The sequence below is a fragment of the Mauremys reevesii genome, unplaced genomic scaffold (genome assembly GCF_016161935.1).
Source record: "Mauremys reevesii isolate NIE-2019 unplaced genomic scaffold, ASM1616193v1 Contig1, whole genome shotgun sequence".
Lineage (NCBI taxonomy): Eukaryota > Metazoa > Chordata > Testudines > Geoemydidae > Mauremys > Mauremys reevesii.
In genome coordinates this window covers 1,421,068-1,442,346 of record NW_024100715.1, presented here as the reverse complement: position 1 = coordinate 1,442,346, position 21,279 = coordinate 1,421,068, and the positions used below count along the sequence as shown (strand labels likewise).

The following is a 21,279-nucleotide window of genomic DNA, read 5'->3' as shown; positions in this document are numbered from 1 at the left end:
GGGGACGCATGGAAGGATGCATGGGGGCTGGGGATTAGCTAGTTGGGGGATGGACGGGGTGGGTGGGGATGGATGGAGAGAGGAGGGATGGGGGGGGTGGGGAGAGCGCAGGATACACAGATACACATGGGGGATGGGGGAGGGGCAGCAGGCTCTGGTCCCCATGGGACTGGGTCAGGCCTGAGACACCCCAAGCGCTGGGGGGGGGAGTGGGGGGAGCTTTGTAATCAGCCTCCCCCGGACCCTGGTAAACAGCAGAGCTGGAGGGAGGGGAACATGGGACCCAGCTCTGCCGGTGCCCCTCACTCCCGACCCGCAGCCCCTGCCCCCCCAGCCCTGCCGGTGCCCCTCACTCCCGACCCGCAGCCCCCTGGGGGGGTGTCAGTTATCAGTGTGGGGTGATTTTACATCCGTGCCCTCCCCCTCCAGTTTTCCTGCCCGCGGGTCTGTGAGCCGCTGAAATGACACCGGATTTCCGTGGCCTCTGGCCAGGGGCTCCCCATTCATGGCTGAAGACAGCGGTTTATTGTGTCGCTTCAAGTCTCCGCCCTGCCACAGCCACGTGGGTCTTTCCTCCCTGTACCCAGCACCCTGCTCTACCCAGAGCCCGGAGAACCCAGGAGTCCTGGCTCCCAACCCTCCCTGCTCTAACCACTAGATCCTGCTGCGCTCCCAGAGCCGGGGAGAGGACCCAGGAGTCCTGGCTCCCAGCCCCATCTGCTCCCCTCCCAGAGCTGGGGAGAGAACCCAGGAGTCCTGGCTCCCAGCCCCCCCTCCTCTAACCACTAGCCCCCGCTCCCCTCCCAGAGCTGGGGAGAGAACCCAGGAGTCCTGGCTCCCAGCCCTCCCTGCTCTAACCACTAGCCCCCACTGCCCTCCCAGAGCTGGGGAGAGAACCCAGGAGTCCTGGATCCCAGCCCCCGCTCTAACCCTCCAGCCCCCACTCCCCTCCCAGAGCTGGCGAGAGAACCCAGGAGTCCTGACTCCCGGCCCCACCTGCTCTAACCACTAGATCCTGCTCCCCTCCCGGAGCTGGGAGAGGACCCAGGAGTCCCGAGCCCTGGGGGCCGCTCTGTCTGCCGCTGCCCTGGAGGACGCGAGTCTGTCACTGGCACCGTCTGTCTGTCCCGGACGGGGGAAGCGGAGCGGGGGGAAAGGGGAGAGGGCGGGAGGTGGGGAAGGAGGGGAGGGGGCGGGGCTGGCGGGAGAGAGAGGCCGCCCCCCCCCGCCTGCCCCCTCCCCTCCCCTCCCCGGTGACTCACTCTCTTCCTGGGTGGGGCTGGCGGGGCGGACCCGCCGCTCCGGATCGGCTCCGTGCTGCGCCGAGAGTTGCTCGCAGGACTCCGAAGTGCGGCGATTCGCGCCCCCCGGCCCGGCCCCGGCTTTTCCCGCCCCGTGGGGGAGCCTTGAAACGCGCCCGAGCCGCGGAGCGGGGGGGATTTGTCCGTTTCTAACCCCCCGCCCCGGAGCCAGCCCCGGGCCATGGCCGAGGAGCAGACGCAGGTGGAGCTGTTTGTCAAGGTAAGGGGGGGGGCGCCCCAAACTCCGGAGCCGCTCCGCAGTTACCCCCCCTCCCGGGGGGAGCCCGGCCTGCCCCCCCCGGCCCCCAGCGGGAGTGGGGCCAGAGGAGAGAGACCCCCCAGCCCCCCTTCACTCCCCGCCTCTGAATCCCCCCCAGGGGCCGGGGGAGCTGGTTATCTGGGGGGAGGGGGATCAACTCCTTCCCCCTGAAGGGGGGGGGTCCGACTCCTTCCTGCCCCCCTGCCCCCCCTTCTCTTTCCCCTTTCACACCCCTCCTGCCCCCCCTTTCACACCCCCTCCCCGTTCACCCCCTCCTTTTCACACCCCTTCACCCCCTTCCGTCTTTTCCACACCCCTTTCCCGCCCCTCGCCTGGCTCCGGTTCCTTCCCCCCACTTCCTCCCTTCCTCTGCCTCCTTCCCTCTCCCGCCTTCCTGCCTGGCTCCCCTGTTCCCTGCCCGGCCTCTGGGTGGGTCCCGCTTCTCCCCCCCCCGCTCTTCCCCGGGGTCACTCGGCGACTCACGTCGGCCCCATTTGGGGAAGTGTCTTCAACGGACTCAGGCCACCGCAGCCGGCCGGCCCCGACATGCCACGGCCCCAGCCGGCCCCGCCCTGTGCTGGGCCGGGACCCCGGGACCCCACCACCACACACGGGGTCTGTCCCGTGCCCTACAGATCACTGGGGGCACTTCTCGGGGCTGCGTCTCTTTTCTGGGGTGCGTGTGTGCGAAACCTGCAGCTTGGGGGACCCCGGCGTGTCCCCCGAATTCGGGGCTGGTCAGACGAGCTTTGTGGCTTAGAAACATGCGAAGCTTTTCGATTGATTTCTCTTTTTTTGGCCGGGGGGGGCGGGGTTAACTTTACGGCCTGCATCCTTCCTCTCCTCTGACGCTGAAAACGAAACCGCTCCCTCAGCCGGGCGCTCGACCAGAAAGAAGCTTTGTCTGACACCCCCCATTAATCCCCCCCCCCAACTCCACCTTTTCAAAATGACAAAGGACCTGAGCAACCGCCCCAGCTCCGGCCTGATCCCGCGCTCAGATCTGCGTGTGAGACGCTTCCAAGCGTGGCCGGGACGTCACGGGCTCGGCAGAAGACACGCGTGCTGGACCGGCCTAGGTGGGCAAGTCGGATTGACAGACGCTAACGTTAGCACCGGATGCAAATACACACGGGCTCTTTGCATGGCTGGCATTCCCTCCGCGGGCGGGTTTTGTTTCTCTCCGGCCTGGCCTACGCCCAAATCGAAAACCACTGAGCGTCACGGGCCCTGAGCCCGCTGCTCGCCGGTGACGTCCACCCCTTTATTCAGCACCTGGACTCCTGCACTTTAATATTCAGCTAGAAATTCCTAGATTTGAGGATCCGTTGTGATCCAGCGCCTGTTTGACACAGGCTGGTGCTTCCCTGCAGCAATTCCTGGCCCAGCCTGGGCAGATCTTTGCATCTGGAATTAAAACCAGAGACTCTACCACATCCTTCAGCAAGTTGTCCCAGTGGTTAACTCCCCTCCCAGTTAAAACATTTACACCTTATTCCCCTCTGACTTTGTCCAGTTTCAACTTCCAGCCGTTGGCCCTTGCTAGAGCTGAATTCCCCCGGCACAGCACGTGATCCCTGGTTTTACAGCGGTTTCGCCTCCCTCAGATACAAGCTGCTTTGAGACGCTTCTAACCTGATTTGAAATCGCCCCACGCGCAGCCGAGCTGGGTTGGTGCTGGCTTCCCCGGCCCACAAATATCTTAGAGCTCTGAATCGAAAGAGAAAAGTGGCCGTTTCCACCAGACGCGACTGAAAACCCCCAAACGTTTGGTCGGTTTGGGTCAATCAAAATGTTGAATTCCTGTTTTCAAACTTTAAAAAAAAACTTCTTTCGGTCTGATTAGCTTAAGCGTCCCGATAAAAAGCCGGTTTGAATCGTAAAACCGGAATGTTTTTTGTTTTGTTTCGAAAACGTAGCCACAAAACTTTCGCACAACTTTTGTCGGTGGGTTTTTTTTTGAGTCAGGCGATTTGTCAAAGCCGACCCTGTGTTGCCAACGTTTTCAACAAAGCGACACTTTTTAATGCAAAAATTGCTGTTGAAATATCACGACGAGCTGTCGAGTTAATGAAAGCACGAAAGTCCTGGATTAATCTTCCCTTGCATGCGGCATTACTTGTGCCTGGCTTGAGAGGTGCGGGAGAATTTTCTCCGTGAAACGTTTTTCACTGCAGGGGGAACACCCAGTTTCCCAGCACCAAAATTTCCTTTGTGAAAGTTTCAATTTCAATGAACGTTTCTGTTCCGGGGCGAAAAAAACAGGGGGCGAAAGTTTGGCGAACGTTGACCCATCCTGTTTTTTGCCATTCTTGGAATGAAAAGCTTCTGTTTTTGCTTGGAAACGACTTTTGGGTTGGAAGTTTGAGTTTTAAAAAGATCCAGACGGAAACGAAACACTCTGAAATGAACCGAATGTTTTGATTCACCGGAAGCGGGTTTTTTGGTCAGATTTCTGGGTGGCGTAAAATGTTGAGATTTTGGCTTTTCGTCCCGATTCGGGAATGAAAAATGTTCCAACTCTCAAATTGGCGCATGATTTGAAAGCTGTTTCGGGCCTAGTCTGAGGCTTCGGGTTGAAACGGCACAACCAATTGGCGGCTAATCCGCCCGCTCTGGGGATCGTGGGAGTTAATTTGTCCTGGGGACGATCTCAGTGCAGCTCGACTACGCTACCTCGAATGCAGCCAACTCGAATTAATTGGCCATCCGGCTGAAAGACTCAACTCTGTCACGTACGGTGACGTGAAACCACCACCAGGCCGCCTAACGCATCCCCGGAGCACCTGCATCCGTTCAAACGCTGAAGCGAGTTTCCCGTGTAAACAAGGCCGGTGGTGAGAAACTGGACTAAGCGAAACCAAAATAAAGCCGCTTGGAAGCCAGTGTGCCTGGAGCGGGGTTTGAAACACCCCAAACTGGGGCAATTTTTAAACCGAGATGGGGAAAAAACAGTGATTCGGCAGGAACCATTTTTTTTTGCCAGCAGTTTGAAACGTTTGATTCGGGGAAAATTTCATTGGAGGAAAACTTTTCAACTGGTCTGAAGATCCCCTTGGACAATCAAACTGGGGCTGCTTCTGTTTACACAGCCGGGGGCTCTGTCCAGTTCCTCTTCTGTTTCGATCTCCTTCCCTCCTTCTCTGCCTTTCGTTCTCTCGCTCGCTGGCTGGTTTAACTGGGATATGGGCTCGGTTAAACTGTCTGCCTCTTTCACGGGTCTGTCCCACTCCTCTTTTCTCTCCCTCCCTAGGAGGAGCCCCCCCCCCTTAAATCTCACCCCCGGGAGATCTTATCCAAACTTTGTATGAGCTTTGTACACCCCAGCAGTTGAGTAACGCAGCCAGGGCCTTTCCTTCTGCTCCGTCTCCTCCTTCAACTTTTTCTTTCTTTCTTTCTTTCTTGCGGTGTCTACTCAGTTCCCCTCTTTCTATCTTTTTCTTCCTCTTTCCTGTGTGTGTGTCTGGATCAGGGTGGGACAGGGATACAAAACAGGACTCTTGGGTTCTCTCCCAGGGGAGGGGAAGGCAGGGGCTAGTGATTAGAGCAGGGTGGGGGCCGGGAGCCAGGACTCCTGGGTTCACTCCCTGGCTCTGGGAGGGGAGTGGGGGCTAGTGGTTGGAGCAGGAGGTGCTCAGAGCCCGGACTCCTGGGTTCTATCCTCAGCTGTGCATGGTCCCTCCTGTGTCTGGTTTTCCTTCCCAGCTACCCCCGCTTGTCTCCTGTTGTTTTCCGCTGGAGCAGGTTCCTGGACCAGATTTTCTTCGTCTGTTTAAAATCCAAACAGGGCTGAGGGCTGGGCTCACCCACTCCCTGGGGTGCGGCGCCTGGGACTTCGGAGTGGCTGCAAATTAGTGTAACTTTAGTTACGGCAGAACAGGACTGCGGTGTGGGAGGGGAGTGAGGTCTGCTGGGTTGGGAGGGGGGGGGCTGGGAGCCAGGACTCCTGGGTTCTGTCCCTGGCACTGGGAGAGGACTGAGGTCTGCTGGGTTAGAGGGGGGGCTGGGAGCCAGGACTCCTGGGTTCTGTCCCTGGCACTGGGAGAGGACTGAGGTCTGCTGGGTTAGAGGGGGGGCTGGGAGCCAGGACTCCTGGGTTCTGTCCCTGGCACTGGGAGGGGAGTGGGGGCTGGTGGGTTAGAGCAGTGGGGCTGGGAGCCAGGACTCCTGGGTTCTGTCCCTGGCACTGGGAGGGGAGTGGGGGCTGGTGGGTTAGAGCAGTGGGGTGGGGAGCCAGGACTCCTGGGTTTTCTCCCCAGTCCTAGGAGGGAGGACCCTGGGCAAGTCACTCGATCTCTTGTGCCTCAGTTTTTCCATCTGTTGAATGGGGATGCTGATTTCTCTCTGGTTTCTCTAGGTAGAGAGTAAACTCATCAGAACAGGGCCTGCCTCTCTCCTTACCTGTCTGTGCAGCACCTGGTGCGGGGCCCTGATTCTGGAAAGACCCCAGACGAGCCCCCTGCCCTGCCCCCTGCTGACCCCTCACCCGGCTCCCCGCAGCCCAGCGCCCCCTGCTGACCCCACTCCCTGCAGCCTGGTGCCCCTGCTGACCCCTGCCCTGCTCCCGCAGCCCAGCGCCCCTGCTGACCCCGCCCTGCTCCTGCAGCCCAGCGCCCCGCTGACCCCGCCTGCTCCCTGCAGCCGCGCCCCTGCTGACCCCGCCCTGCTCCCTGCAGCCCGGCGCCCCTGCTGACCCCCACCCTGCTCCCGCAGCCCAGCGCCCCTGCTGACCCCACCCTGCTCCCTGCAGCCCAGCGCCCCTGCTGACCCCAGCTCCCCACAGCCCGGCGCCCCTGCTGACTCCCCTGCTCCCGCAGCCCAGCGCCCCTGCTGATCCCCCTGCTCCCTGCAGCCCAGCGCCCCTGCTGACCCCCACCCTGCTCCCCGCAGCCCGGCGCCCCCTGCTGACCCCCCGCCCTGCTCCCCGCAGCCCGGCGCCCCCTGCTGACCCCCCGCCCTGCTCCCTGCAGCCCGGCGCCCCCTGCTGACCCCCCGCCCTGCTCCCTGCAGCCCGGCGCCCCCTGCTGACCCCAGCTCCCTGCAGCCCGGCGCCCCCTGCTGACTCCCCACCCTGCTCCCTGCAGCCCGGCGCCCGCCCAGCGCCCCCTGCTGACCCCCCACCCTGCTCCCTGCAGCCCAGCGCCCCCTGCTGACCCCCCCTCCCCCAGCTCCCCACAGCAGATCCATGACCTGGGGGGCGGGACTGAAGTTAGAGGAAGGAACCATTTAACCCAAGAGGAATGTGACTGAAATAACCTGCTGGGGTGACATCACTGTAGGGAAGGGGGTGAGCGGGCCCCAACCACAGCGCAGTAAAGAACCTGCCTCGGGTTGACGCAACGTTTCCCGGCTCCGCCTGGCCAGATTGTACCTGGGAAGGGCGAGTCTCCCTATAAAACCCTCCTGGAGTCCCTGGGGCTGGAATGTCTCTCCAGGGCTGATGTAAGGACGGGGGGGTGGGGGTGGGGGGCATTACACGGAAAGGGGGGCTGGTTTTAAAGGGACAGGCCCTGCATTTCCTTTCCTCGGACAGTGTCGGGCAGGGATGGGGCCCGCCGGCCCAGGGGGAGGGGGGACAGATTGGAGGTGGGAATGGGGTGCCGGGCATTATCTCGGGGCTCTGGTTATTTGAGGACTGGGTGAAGGTGGATGCTGGGGGCTTGGACTCATGGGGCAGAGCAGGGAGGAGATAGTCAAAGGGGAATCACTGCAGCACTTCACGGTATAGGGCATATGACACACACCCAGGTCTACTGGTGCCCCTCACTCCTGACCTGCAGCCCCTGATAACCCAGCCGTGGTCTCTCCCCCGCCCCAGGGCTGCCAGCGCCCCTCACTCCCGACCCGCTGCTCCGATATCCCAGGCCTGTCCCCCACCAGCTCTGCCAGTGCCCCTCACTCCTCACCCCCTGCTACTCCCTGCCCAGCATTAACATTTTTCTTCTGGGACTTGGATGAATCGTCCCCAAAGCCACTGGCTGCCTCCCCCTCCCTGGCTCAAGGTAAACCCATGAACCCAGGCTGAGTCGGATCCCAACCCCACTGCGCCCCAGCCAGCTGGGCCCCTGCTCTGGGGCTGAGTCGGAGCTGGAGGCCCCAAGATGGGGAAGGCCCCATGTCCCATCCCTCATCCAGAGAAAAAATAGAACCCAGGAGTCCTGGCTCCCAGCCCCCCCAGCCCCCACTCCCCTCCCAGAACCAGGGAACGAACCCAGGAGTCCAGGCTCCCAGCCCCCCCTGCTCTAACCACTAGACCCCACTCCCCTCCCAGAGCCAGGGAGAGAACCCAGGAGTCCTGGCTCCCAGCCGCCCCCACTCTAACCACCAGACCCCACTCCCCTACCAGAGCCAGGGAGAGAACCCAGGCGTCCGGGTTTGCCGGCTATAGCAGGGAGGGGCGGGTGCGTCTCTGTAATAACCATCACTGGACAGTGAGTGTTGTTTCTCCATGGCGACCGGTCGGGCCTGTCACCTTGTGTGTGGGTGTGACCTGTTTCTACAGCAACCGGCTGTGGGTGTGGCCCAGTTGAGAGGGGTGGGGCCTTGTGTCACTGTAGCCACCCTTTGCAGGGGTAGTTGTGTATCCAAAGGCACCGGTTGTGGGTGCTGGTAGAAAGGGCGGGTGTGAAGCAGCTGCCCTGCAATGGGCTCTGCCTGTCACCTGGTGGAGGGGGCTGGTTGCCGGGTGTCTCCCTGGCAACTGGCTGGGGGCCTGGCGGGTGTTGGCAACAGGCAGCAGGATCTGGCTCGGGAGCCGGGATCCTGTTTCCACGGCCGTGCCCTGTGACCCCTGCATTGGGGGGGCAGGGTGTCCTGTGACCCCCTGAACTGGAGGGGGCGGGAGGGGTTAACCCCCCAGCCAACTCCCTCCCCAACAGCCAGAGATCTGTGCCCCTCCTCCTGCCCCGAACCTCACACTCCTACCAGCCCCCAACACCCCCTCCTGTCCCAGAGACCCCTGCCTCCCGTCCCCCCTAGACATCTCCTCCTCTTGGCCCCTACCCCATCCCCTCGTGCCCCAGACAACCCTTCCTGCCCCCACCCCTGCCCCCCATAGACACCACCTCCTCTCTGCACCCACCCCCTCCCCTCCTGCCTCCCTGCCCCGCTGCAGACTCCACCTCACCCCACAGGCCCTTCCCTTTCCTGCTGCTACCCCCTCCCCCAGCCGCCCCCCGTCAGCCCCCAAGGCACTGTCAGGAGAGGGCCTGTCAGTCAGCACCTCCCCCCCCATGGGGTGCGCCCCCCCCATATCCCTGGAGATCCAGTCCCTGCCCCGCCCCCATGGCACCAAGCAGGAGGGGGTGGGCGGAGGAGCGCAGCCCCTGGGGGAGCTGAGGGGGGCTATGGGGAGCCCGCTGCAGGGTCCCTATAGGGCAGGCGTAGGGCGCCACCTGGTGGCCAAGGCAGGTATGGCAGTCACCCCCCCCCCAGAATGGCGTCTGTCTTGCAAGGGGGCGCCACCTGGTGGCCAAGGCGGGTATGGCAGCAGGACACCTATCAGGCGTTATAGCTGGTGGCGCCCCCTGGTGGTGGCTTCCGGTATTGCAGCCTAGATGACATGAGGGAGGCTGAGCAGGGAGTCCCCAGGGGGGCGGGGAGCCCTGCCCCATGGGGGGATGGCAGCTCCAGGGCAGGATGGGGGGGCGGGCAGGTGGAAGCTCTGGGGACGATCCTGCCCCTCTCCGGGGCCCGGGGGAGGTGGATGCTGAGACCCCTCTGCTCTGTGCCAGGCCGGCAGCGATGGGGCCAAGATCGGGAACTGCCCCTTCTCCCAGCGGCTCTTCATGGTTCTGTGGCTCAAAGGCGTCACCTTCAACGTCACCACGGTGGACACGAAACGGTGAGTGAGACGTGGCCGGTGCCCCTCACTCCTGACCCGCAGCCCCTGGTAGCCCAGCCCTGCCCCCCCCAGCTCTGTCGGTGCCCCTCACTCCTGACCCGCAGCCCCTGCTAGCCCAGCCCTGCCCCCGCCAGCTCTGCCGGTGCCCCTCACTCCCGACCCGCAGCCCCTGGTAGCCCAGCCCCAGCTCTGCCGGTGCCCCTCACTCCCAACCCACAGCCTCCTGCCCCTCCCACCCTGCCGGTGCCCCTCACTCCCGACCCGCAGCCCCTGCCAGCCCAGCCCTGCCGGTGCCTCTCACTCCTGACCCACAGCCCCCTGCCCCTCCCACCTCCCCCGTCCTTCACTCCTGACCTGCAGCCCCCGCCTCTCATTGCAGGAGGACTGAGACGGTTCAGAAGCTTTGCCCGGGTGGGCAGCTCCCCTTCCTGATGTACGGGACCGAGGTCCGGACCGACACCAACAAGATTGAGGAGTTCCTGGAGGAGGTGCTGTGCCCCCCCAAGTACGTGCCAAAGAGCCGGTCCGGGGTGGCAGGGAGCGTGTGCGGGGGAAGGGCGGGATGGGACCCCTGTCATGTGGCAGGGAGTTCCGCTGGCCACCGGGGAAGGAACGATCCCCACGCCCGGCGGGGAGCTCCGCCCACCGCGTCGCTGAAGTGGGGGGATCTGAGAACTCCGGGGAGGGGCTTTCCAGGGTGGGGGAGGGGCGTGTTTCCTGTTTTCTGGAGGGTGGGGAGCTGGATCTTCGGAGTGCGGGGTCACGAGGGTGGGGTATCGGGGCAGGTTTTGGAGGCTGGGGGGGCGGTGTGGGGGGGGCTGGAGTGTGTGAGGAGGGGGTGTCTGGGGGGGTGGATGACAAAGGAGGGGGGACCCCACATGCCTGCATCTCTCACTGCCCCCCCCAGGTACCCCAGGTTGGCCGCCCGTAACCCCGAGTCCAACACCGCCGGGCTCGACATCTTCGCCAAGTTCTCCGCCTACATCAAGAACTCGAACCCGGCGCAGGACCCCGGTGAGTGGGGGAGGGGGATCCCTGGGGCGGGGGGAGGGGTGAAGGGGAAACCCCCTGGGGAGGGGGAGGGGAAACCCCTCACTTCTCATTGGCTGCCCCAGGTCGCTCTCTGTCTTTCCATTGGCTGCTTCCTGGGCAAACCTTTACCCTCCCCCATCTCCTGCTTGTTCTCCTTGGCTGCCTGTCTGACTCCACTTTGTTCCCATTGGCCGCCTCTCAGTCAACCCCCGCCTTCCCCCCATTGCCATTGGCTGTCTCTCTGCCACTACTTATCTCTCTCTTGTTCTCATTGGCTCTGTCTCTTGGCTGCCTCTTCTCATTGGTCGGCCCCTCTGTGTCTCTTCGGCCACCCTGCATCATCCCCTGCTTCTCATTGGCTCCCTCTCTTGGCGGCATGCGTCTCCTCTCAGTTCTCATTGGACATGTCCCTTTGCCGTCTCCTCTCCCCTTGGTTCTGATTGGTTCCAGCTCTGTCCTCTCATTGGCTGCCCCTTGTGTTCCCTCCTCATTCTAATTGGCTCCTTCTCTCTGTGGCTACAATCCCTCTGTCGCCTCTCATTGGTCGCTCCTGTCTCCGCTTGGTTCTCATTGGCTGCTGCTGTCTGCCATTGGATCGCCCAGATCTTGCTTTGATTTTCATTGGCTGCCTCCATTACCCTCTCTTCTGATTGGTGCCCCCTCATCTGCACTAAATTCTCATTGGCTACATCCCTGGCCTTCCTGGGTTACCTTCCCCTCTGACTGGCTGCCTCTGATCTCGCCTTGATGCTCATTGGCTGGCTCCCAGCTTCCCTGGATTTTGATTGGTTACCTCTCTGCTCCCGTGAGCTTCTCCCCCTTTTGATTGGTTGCCACATATCTCCTTATTGATTCTCATTGGCTTCCCCCCCTTTACCCTCTCCTGACTGGCTGGATGCCACACCCTGGATTCCCATTGGCTGCCCTTCTGATGGCCCCACTCCCATGACCTTCTCTTCTGATTGGCTGTCTTCCATCTCTGCTCTGTTCTCATTGGCCACCTCTCTTTTTCTTCCCCGCTTCCTTCATCCTCTCTTCTGATTGGCTGCCGTCCATCTCCCCTGGATTCCCATTGGCTGCCTTTCTGTCTGCCCCATTCCGATGACCTTCCCTTCTGATTGGCTGCCGTCCATCTCCCCTGGATTCCCATTGGCTGCCTTTCTGTCTGCCCCATTCCGATGACCTTCCCTTCTGATTGGCTGCCCTCCGTCTGCTCGTGCGTCTCATTGGCCCCCAGTGCTGGAGAAGGGGCTGCTGAAGGCGCTGCGGGTGCTGAACAGTTACCTGATGGCGCCGCTGCCGGACGAGCTGGACGAGACGAGCGCCGAGGACGAGACGCGCTCGAGCCGCAAGTTCCTGGATGGGGACGAGCTGACGCTGGCCGACTGCAACCTGCTGCCCAAGCTGCACATCGTCCAGGTGGGGGCGGGTCCGGGCGGCCACCGGGGCGCTGGGGCTGCAGGGCGCGCGCTGCGGGGGCCACCAGGGGCGCCGGTGCCACCACGGCCGCTGGGGGGCTGCAGGGGGCGCGGTGCTGCTGGGGGCCCCCAGGAGGCGCCGCTCCCAGCCACAGCCGCTGGGGGGCTGCGGGGGGCGTGGCGCTGCGGGGGGGGGGGCAGGGGGCCGGGGGGGGGGACCGGTGCTGCGGGGCAGCAGGGGCGGGGGCACGGCGCTGTGGGGTGCGGGGCTGCAGGGGGCGCGGTGCTGCAGGGGGCCACCAGGAGGCGCCGCTCCCAGCCACAGCCGCTAGGGGTGACAGGGGCAGGGTGGGGGGCAGTGTGCTGCGGGGGGGGCAGCAGGGGGCGCTCTCCTCTGGCCCCAGGGCCGTGCTCGGTCGCTCGGGATCCTGCAGCCGGGCTGTCTCTGGGGCTGTTTCTCGGGCTCCGTGTTGCGCCCGGGACGGCGTTTCACTCTCTCCCCGGCTCTGTCGCTCTCGGGGGCTCCTGGCTGAGAATCTGGGAGCAGCCGGTGAGCGCGGGACGGGTGGGTCTGGTTGGTGCTGTCTTGATCTTTTACCAACCTCTGTATCTGTGGGGCCGGCTGTGGGTTTAGCTACAGGATCTAGCTGCAGGACTGTGGGTTTAGCTATAGGGCTGTGGGTCAGGCTATGGGTCAGGCTGTGCATGGGGCCATGGATCTAGCTATGGGTTGGGCCATAGGTGGGGACGTGGATCTAGCTGCGGGGCCGTGGGTCAGGCCGTGGGTTTAGCTATAGGGCCGTGGGTCAGGCCGTGGGTTAGGCCGTGGCCCCGTCAGTCCCCGGCGCTCCGTGGGCCCCGGCCCGGCCTGACCCCCATGCCCCCCCCCAGGTGGTGTGTAAGAAGTATCGGGGATTCACCATCCCGGAGGCGCTGGAGGGGATCCACCGGTACCTGCGAAACGCCTACGCCCGCGAGGAGTTCGCCAGCACCTGCCCCGACGCCGAGGAGATCGAACTGGCCTACGAGACGGTGGCCAAGGCCCTGAAATAGCCTGGGGGGCCGGAGGGCCTCACCCCAGCATGGGGGCTGCAGAGCCCGGAGGAGGGGGGGGCTGATTTCGGGGGGTCTGTACTCAGCCTGGAGGGGGGCAGGGGATTCGCGCTGAAATGTTAAACCTGTTAAATAAACCTTTAAAACTCCCCTTGGTGAAGTCATGAGAGTCTGGGGGAGGAGAGGGGAGGGGACCCAGGCGTCCGGGACGGCAGTGCGGGGCGCTCACCCCTAGGGAGCTGGAGACCGAGAATGGGACCCAGGCGTCCGGGACGGCAGTGCGGGGCGCTCACCCCTAGGGAGCTGGAGACCGAGAATGGGACCCAGGCGTCCGGGACGGCAGTGCGGGCCGCTCACACCTAGGGCGCTGGAGACCGAGAATGGGACCCAGGCGTCCGGGACGGCAGTGCCAGGCGCTCACCCCTAGGGAGCTGGAGACCGAGAATGGGACCCAGGCGTCCGGGACGGCAGTGCCAGGCGCTCACCCCTAGGGAGCTGGAGACCGAGAATGGGACCCAGGCGTCCGGAACGGCAGTGCCGGGCTCTTACTCCTAGGGGCCCTGCTTCCCTCCCAGCGCCTGCGTGGGGGGGAGAGACCAGGACCGGCACTGGGGGTAGGAACTTGGAGCGGTTTGGGGGGAGGGAGGGCAGTTTTGGGGGGGTGGGGAGATTCAGAACTTCTGATTGGCTGGCAGCAGTCACATGGCTCGAGGAAGCCGGACACTTCAATGCCCCACCTGGTGAGTGCTAGGAGATGGGGCAGAGCCGGGGTGGGGGCCTTGAAACCACCACTGACTTGATCCCACTTCCCCCACCAACTCCAATACTCTGTAACCCCTCCCCCAGTTTCAGCCCCCCCCTTTCCTCCAATCACTCACCCCCCAGGGGGCAGCTTTTAACTCTTTATTTCCCAAGCACAATTTGGGGGGGGCACAGATCTTCAGCGGGAGTCAGTCTTGGAGGGGGCATCTTGGGGCTTTCAAGGGGACAGGAAGAGGAGGGGTCCCAGGTGCTGTGGGGTGGGCTGGGAGGAGGGAGGGGCTCTCAATGGGTTTTGGAGGGGGGCAGAGCCCGGCAGTGGGGCTGAGACAGAGCTGGGATGGTGGTGGGGGGCTTAGAGAGAAGGTCTCAGAGCTGCTGGAGGATGGTGGGGGGTAGGGCTGGGTGGGGGGCTCAGAGAGGGTCAGGGGCTGAGGCCCCAGGCAGTGGGGAGGGGCTCGGGGGGTCTCAGAGCTGTTGGAGGATGGGAGTCCCAGGGCTCTGGGGGGGTCTCAGAGCAGCAGGGCGAGGGGCAGGGTGACCCCCAGTGCTCCCCAGGCCGGGCAGGCCCCCCGTTGCAGAGGTCGCTGGAGCAGCAGGCCGTGGAGTAGGTGAAATTGGCCCCCAGCAGCCAGCGCGTCCCCCGGGCCCCACAGAGCTTGGCCTCCCCACAGCTCTTCTCATAGACGAGCAGCTCCTGGGGGGCAGGGGAGGGAGGGTGGGAGTGAGACGGAGGCCGAGGGCAGCTCCCCCAGCCCCTTCCCAGCCCCTGCGGCCGGGGATCCCACCGCTCCCACCATCAGCCGAGCTCAGCCCCTGGGGCCTGGCTCCCTGCTTTGCTGCTGAAATCCAGCCGCAGGGAGTTCCACCGGCACCACCGTGTCCTGCCCCCCCCGCACCCGACGGGGCCGGTGCCCGGCCGGCCGGACTGACCTCTGCGGCCCCTGGCGACGGAGGTGAGGCAGCGCCGCGGCGGGCGCAGGGGGTGACGAACTTCAGGCAGTCCCGGGGCGCGATGGGGGGGAACAGGCAGGTGTAGCAGCGCAAGCCGGCCCCTAGGGGGGAGGGGCGAGGGTGAGTGAACCCAGGCGTCCGGGCGGGGGACTGGGACCCAGGCGTCCGGTCTGTGTGGAGTGGCTGCAATTGGCCAGAGCGGCCACCAGGGGGCAGCACAACCCACGTGAAAGGGAGCAGCCCCGAGAGCACGTGACTAAAGAAACTATCAATGGGACTGGGGGGTGCCCCTCACTCCCGACCTGCAGCCCCTGCTAGCCCAGCCCTGCCCCCCCCAGCCCTGCCGGTGCCCCTCACTCCCGACCCGCAGCCCCTGCCAGCCCAGCCCTGCTGGTGCCCCTCACTCCCGACCCGCAGCCCCTGCCAGCCCAGCCCTGCCGGTGCCCCTCACTCCCGACCCGCAGCCCCCGCTGAGTTTTCCCCAGATGCCCGGAGCTGAGACCTGACCCGCTCAGACCATCTCTGATCCCCCGTCGCCCGGAGTCGATCCCAGGCCCCGGCTGCGCTTCCCGCTCACCGGCTGGCAAAGCGAACAACCCGCCCAGCCCAGGGCTGCGTTCGTGGCTCCGTCCGGCCGGCGTCTGGCCGCCTCCTCGTCCCTCCCTGCTCCGAACGCCCGCGGGTCCGAGCCCCGGGGTGGGGCGGGGGCACCCGATCGCACCCTCCCCCGCTGCCATGCTGCTAGTGAGAGCCCAGCGCTGTCATTCGATGGGCAGCCCTAGGCGGGGCAGCGGGCTGGGGAAGGCCGAGTGAAAGGCCGATGACGCTGCTGTCGTCCGGCCTCCTGGCTAACGTGGGGCCCAGGGCTGCCCTGGCCTGTCGCCGGGGTCTCTCCACGAGACACCCCAGCTCGATTTAATGACGGGGAGCGTTCGCCCTGAGGCTGCTGGAGCGAAGATCCCGTTCTCGGCTGGGTCCTGAGAGCGGATCCCGCCAGCCCGTCACCTTCCCGGCGCGGCATGAAATCCATCGCGCGCCGGGAGCCTCTCGCCCTGAGGCCTGGACTCGCCTTCTCTGAGCCCTCGGCAATTCAGCGATGTCCCCCCGGAGCCCGGAGCCATGTCAGCCTTGCCCCATTGCTCGCCAGGCCCCTGTCACTGCCACGATCCTCCTTGGCCAGCGTGCGCTAGAGGGGACATGACACACGCTCGCCAAGTGGGCCGGGAGAGTTTGCCACGTGCGCTCCGGCTGCGGGTCGGGGGTGAGGGGCACCGGCAGGGCTGTGGGGCAGGGCTGGGCTGGCAGGGGCTGCGGGTCGGGAGTGAGGGGCACCGGCAGAGCTGGGGGGAGCCCAGGGGGCTGCAAGTCGGGAGTGAGGGGCACCTGCACAGCTGTGTCTGTTTTAATTCTTTTTCCTTTTCCCTCCTGACGGTCATGGGGCAGGGGGGGTGGGGGGGTCCCATCTGCTGAGCCGGAAATTAGCAGAGGAAGGCGAGTCCCCGCTGAGCTATTTCCCCTGGGGCCTGGCGCGGGGTGGGGTTGAAGGAAGCGTAAAGTGGGGAGGGGCCGTTCATCCATTTATCACCCTACAGGAAACCATGGGAACCCCTCCCCAAAGAGATCGCCCCTCCCCCCTGAAAGTCCTGTTCCTGTAACTCCTCCCCCCCCAGCTCTGCCGGTGCCCCTCACTCCCGACCCGCAGCCCCTGCCAGCCCAGCCCTGCCCCCCCCCAGCTCTGCCGGTGCCCCTCACTCCCGACCCGCAGCCCCTGCCCCCCCCAGCCCTCGGCCCCCCCTGATGTCTAGCGCTGCGGGTGTTGCCTCCTGGCACCGCCCCCCCCCATGAAAAGATACAGTCTGTATGTGCCCAAGGGCACAGGGGGGAGGGGGACTCCAGCTGTGGTTTGCTCCATTATGGGGGGGGGGGATTTTCCATCCCTGCCGCCCGCCCTGTGCGTGGCTGCCTGGAGCCGGGTTCGCTTCCTGGGTAACCCCGAGGGGCGAGAGTGGCCCTGCCTCGGGGATGGGGGCAGATGGGATGGGGGGGCCCTGCCCTGGGGGGGGAGGGTCTCTCCGAATGAGCCCTCGAGGCAGCACAGCGCCCCCTAGTGCCACCCTGGGGCGTGGGCACCACCACTGGCTGCTGGGGGGGGGGGAGCCCCCTGCTGAGCCCCCCCCCCTCCCTGCAGGCCAGAGCCCCCCAGCGCCACCCTGTGCACAGCCTGGGGGGCCGGAGGCTCTTGTGTCAGAACCGTTGGGCTGGCAGGGGCTGCGGGTCGGGAGTGAGGGGCACCAGCAGGGCGGGGGGGAGGGGGCTGCCTAGCCCCAGGTCCGTCAATCCCAGGGAATACCCAGTCACGCCCCTTTTAAAGCCCTGGGCCCCCGTGGGCGGAGCCTAGGGAGTGAGGGGGCGGAGCCTGGGGCGAGTGGGCGGGACACGGGGCGGGGCCTGCCTAGCCCCGCCCCTCGGGCAGACAATGCGCTGGGGCTGGCGCTGGCTGGGCGGCTGCTCCTGCGCTCGGTGCCGGGCGAGGCTGACGCGTCCCGGGGTCCCCCCCGCTTGGGCAGCCGGATCGGGGGGGTCGCTGGCAGGAACCGCCCCCGGGGCATCCTGGGGCGGGGCCCCCGCCCGGGGAGAGAGACCCCCCCAAACCCCTTGGCGGGGCGCAGGGAGGTAAGGGGGGGGCTGGGTTTTGGGGGCTCCTTGGAGGGGGCTACGGGCTGGGGACCCGGGGGGCTGGGCCTGACTCTGTGGGCGCTTTGCTGGGGCGCTGGGCGGGGCCAGGTTAGGGTGGAGCCCTGGGGGGCTCTGGTGGGGATGGGAGGGGCTGTGGGGCGGACCTGGCCGGGAGTTGAGAGGGGGCGATCTGGGGGCTGAGGTGGTTTCAGGGGCTGCGGTGGGGCGCTGGCGGGGTTTGGCGGACAGAGGGGCGGGGTTGGGGTGGATTCGGGGGCAGAGTTACTGGGCTGCTCTGGCCAAATCAGGGCTCTGGGGCATCGCCTGCGGGTTGGGGCAGATCTTACAGGAGGGTGTGGGGGGGTCCTGAGGCTCTTGGGGGGCTGTGAAAGCTGGGGCTCTGCCGGGGGCAGCCGTTATGGGGCGCTGCTTAGGGAGGGCTGAGATGAGCGGGGATACTGGGGGGGCTGAGATTGGGGGTGACCCTCAGGCAGCGGCCGGAGCCGGGAACGGCTGTGGGGGTGTTGCAGGATTTGGGGGTGACCCAGGGGAGGTAGCTGGGTTGTTCGGAGACCGAGGGAGGGTATTGGGTGGGGAGCAGGGGGGCTGGGAGCCCGGACTCCTGGGTTCTCTGCCCAGCTCTAGGAGAGGGCTGGGTGTGGTAGGGGGGACTGGCAGCCCGGACTCCTGGGTTCTCTCCCCGGCTCTGGACGGGGGCTGGGCTGTGGTGGGTGGGAGCAGGGCGGGCTGGGAGCCCGGACTCCTGGGTTCTCTGCCTGGGTGTGGCGGGTCGGAGCAGGCCTGGCCGGGAGCTGGGAAGTTGAGGAAGGAGACGCCCCCGCCCGAGGAGCTGTGGAAGGAGCCAGATTTATTATTTATGGTCCTAGGGGACGAATCCGCCCCAATAACATTCTGGTGGCCGCTTGGGGGGCGGGGGGCGAGGAAGGACCCGGGGGAGGGATCACAAGGCCTCGGAGTTGGGCTGGGACAGTCTGGGGGGAGAAGGAGGGACCCCCCCCAGGTCTCCTGGATTTCCCTGCTGCGCACTTGTGCGGGGGGGGGGGGGTTATTCCTTCCCTCCCTGGGGTGTCCCGAGCCTGTTTTCTCTGCTGGGGAGCAAGGGGGGGTTGGTCTGTCCCGGGTCGGGGTGTCCCTGGGGGGCGGGTTGTGTTGTCTCAGGTTGCGGCTGGGTGAAAACACATTGGGGGGTGGGGGGGGTGTTGTGTTTTGGGGTGAGCAATTGTCGCCGGGAGGAGGGTTGTGGGTGTGTCTCAGGGCCCAGCGCAGTTGTGTGTTTGCGTCTCTCTCTTCCCAGGTTGTGTGCGTGGAGGCCTTGTGAGCTGGGGGGGGGGTGCAGCTGGCGGGGGGGTTGTGTGTCTCGCTGGGGGTGCAGTGGGGGTGTGGATCCAGCTGTCTCGAGTGATGCGTCTCTCTCCTGGGCGGCGGGGGTGTGTCTGCTTCAGATTGTCTCAGGTTGTGTGTGTGTGTGAGGTTGTGTTTCAGGGGTGTTTCTCAGGTGTGTGTGGGTGAAGTTGTGTCTCTTAGGGGGGTGTGTGTGTGAGGTTGTGGGTTGTGTGTCTCTTCTCCTCCTCCTCTGCCTTCCCCCCTCCTGACACACAGTTAAAAGGAACCAGCTGTTGCATATTTTTGCCCTGAGCGAATCTGGGCCCAGCCCCTGCCTGGCTCCCCCGGCCCTGGGTGGGGGCAGGCGGGGAACGGGCCGAGGAGATCGGGGCGATGGGAGGGGGCAAACGGGGGCCGGGAGATCAGGGCAATGGGAGGGGGCAGGCGGGGGCCGGGAGATCGGGGCGATGGGGGGCAGCCGGGAGATCGGGACGATGGTGGGGCGGTGGGGAACGGGCCGGGAGATCAGGGCAATGGGGAGGAGATTGGGGTGGGGCAGGCAGGCAACGGGCCGGGGAACCAGTGGCACTGACAGGGTCCCACCCCCTCCATGCCCGGGGCTTATGGGTCGATTGTTAACTCAGGCTGGTCTCAGAGGAGCAGCTAAACCCCCAGAGTGCCAGGTGCTGCACAGACCCCCCCAGACAGGGCCGACGGGGGGGGCGGTACAAAGTACCGGGGCCCGGCGGTCCGGAAGGGGGCCCGGCCCGGTGTACCTGCTCCGCCCTTGCTGGGGCCTGGGGGGCCTGAAAAACTTTTTTCAGCAGGGCCGGGACCTGCTCCGGGCGGCCCTGCCTGGATAGCGGGGTCCCACCCAGACCCGCCCCCCCCCCCATCGGGCATCACGCTGCCCTTCTCCCGCCACACTGGGCACTGCTGCCTGCCCCCAGACCACAATTTACATTAGAACCCAGGAGTCCTGGCTCCAGCCCCCCCTCCCCCCAACCACTAGTCCCCCCTCCCCTCCCGCAGCTGGGGAGAGAACCCAGGACTCCTGGCTCCAACCCCCACCCCCCGCTCTAACCACCGGACCCCCCTCCCCTCTCAGAGCTGGGGAGAGAACCCAGGAGTCCGGGCTCCAACCCCACCCCCGCTCTAAACCACTGGACCCCCTCCTCTCAGAGCTGGGGAGAGAACCCAGGAGTCCGGGCTCCAACCCCCACCCCCGCTCTAACCACCGGACCCCCCTCCCCTCTCAGAGCTGGGGAGAAAACCCAGGAGTCCGGGCTCCCAGCCCCCCTTCCCCTTCCTTTTCCTCCCCACCCCCACCTCCGGACTCCTGAGTTCTCTTTCCAGCTGGACACCGGCCCCATTGTGTGTTGGCGGCACAAACAAGTCACATCCAGTCCCTGTCCTGAAGATAAGGCAGAGGAGGAGGGGGGTGGGGAGAGAAACAGTCTCAGGGACAGGAGAGATTTGCAGAAGGGCCTGGAATGGAACCCAGGAGTCCGGGCTCCCAGACCCCCGCTCTAACCACCAGCCCCCACTACCCTCCTGTAGCCAGGGAGAGAACCCAGGAGTCCGGGCTCCCAGACCCCCTGCTCTAACCACCAGCCCCCACTCCCCTCCCAGAGCCAGGGAGAACCCAGGAGTCCGAGCTCCCAGCTCCCTCCTGCTCTGACCCATCAGCCCCCACTCCCCTCCCAGAGCCGGGGAGAACCCAGGATACTGCTGAGATCTTTGATCTGGGCTCAAAGCTGTCAGGGGGGCAGAGTCCAGCAGGGCGTTTGGGGTGTGAGTTACTGGGGGGGGGTAGCATTTGGGGACTGGTGGCAGACAGAGATTTGGGGCACAGGGCAGATTGTTTGTGTGACTTCCAAGGGGATGAGTTTTTGGGGTCCCTGTTAGTACGGGGCTGACTCTGGGGGCAGATCTTTGGGGTGCGCAGAATCCGGCTGATTTCTATGGCTCTTTGTTATGGACAGTTTGGGGAGACAGCTTTTTAGGGTGACTCTGAGCACCATTTTGGGGGGGTCCTGCTCATGAGCGACAGAACTCAGAGCAGATCTTTGGGGTACGGCTTGGTGGAGGGGTGTATTTCCGAGTTTAATGGGGACAGATTTGGGGGGTCTTAGTGGGGGACAGTTCTTGGGGATGGATCTGGGGGTGACGTTCATTGGGACAGATTTGGGGGCGCGTGCGCAAGGCAGGGAACACGAGACGACTGAACAAAGCGGACGTGTGTGGCCTGCGTTCTTGAGGGACCGAACTCAGACTGCCTTTGGCGGGGCTGGGTTTCGGGGGGTGTTTTTTCGAGGGGACGGATGGAGCCGAGAAAACCGACCCGACCCTAACCGTGCGCGTCTCTCTCTTCTCATAGGTGCTGGCGGATCTACTCTCCTTTGTGCGGGCGCAACAAATAGCGTTTTTTCCTCTCCAGATTCCTGGAAAGGGGGAGGGAATTTGTATTTTTATACCGTCTGGAGCGAGCGAGATCTGCAAAGAATTTCCCCTGGTGTCGGGGACTCCGGGATGAAGATTGTTTGAGCAGAGAACTCGATAGAACCCAGGCGTCCGGGTTCCCAGCCCCCGCCCCGCTCTAACCCGCTCCCCTCGCTTGGGATTTGATCCGCGGAGCAA

At 64.9% G+C, this 21,279-nt stretch overlaps 1 protein-coding gene across 1 annotated transcript; it reads left to right on the top strand.

Annotated features, from left to right (window-relative positions):
* Positions 1–1,260: 1,260 nt before the first annotated feature.
* Positions 1,261–12,987, top strand: CLIC1 (chloride intracellular channel 1). Its single transcript, XM_039517287.1, has 6 exons — positions 1,261–1,521; positions 9,294–9,403; positions 9,783–9,908; positions 10,311–10,417; positions 11,673–11,854; positions 12,745–12,987. Exons 1-6 carry the CDS (start codon positions 1,483–1,485, stop codon positions 12,904–12,906), a joined length of 726 nt encoding a protein of 241 aa, XP_039373221.1. The 5' UTR covers positions 1,261–1,482; the 3' UTR covers positions 12,907–12,987.
* The last annotated feature ends 8,292 nt before the right edge of the window (positions 12,988–21,279 follow it).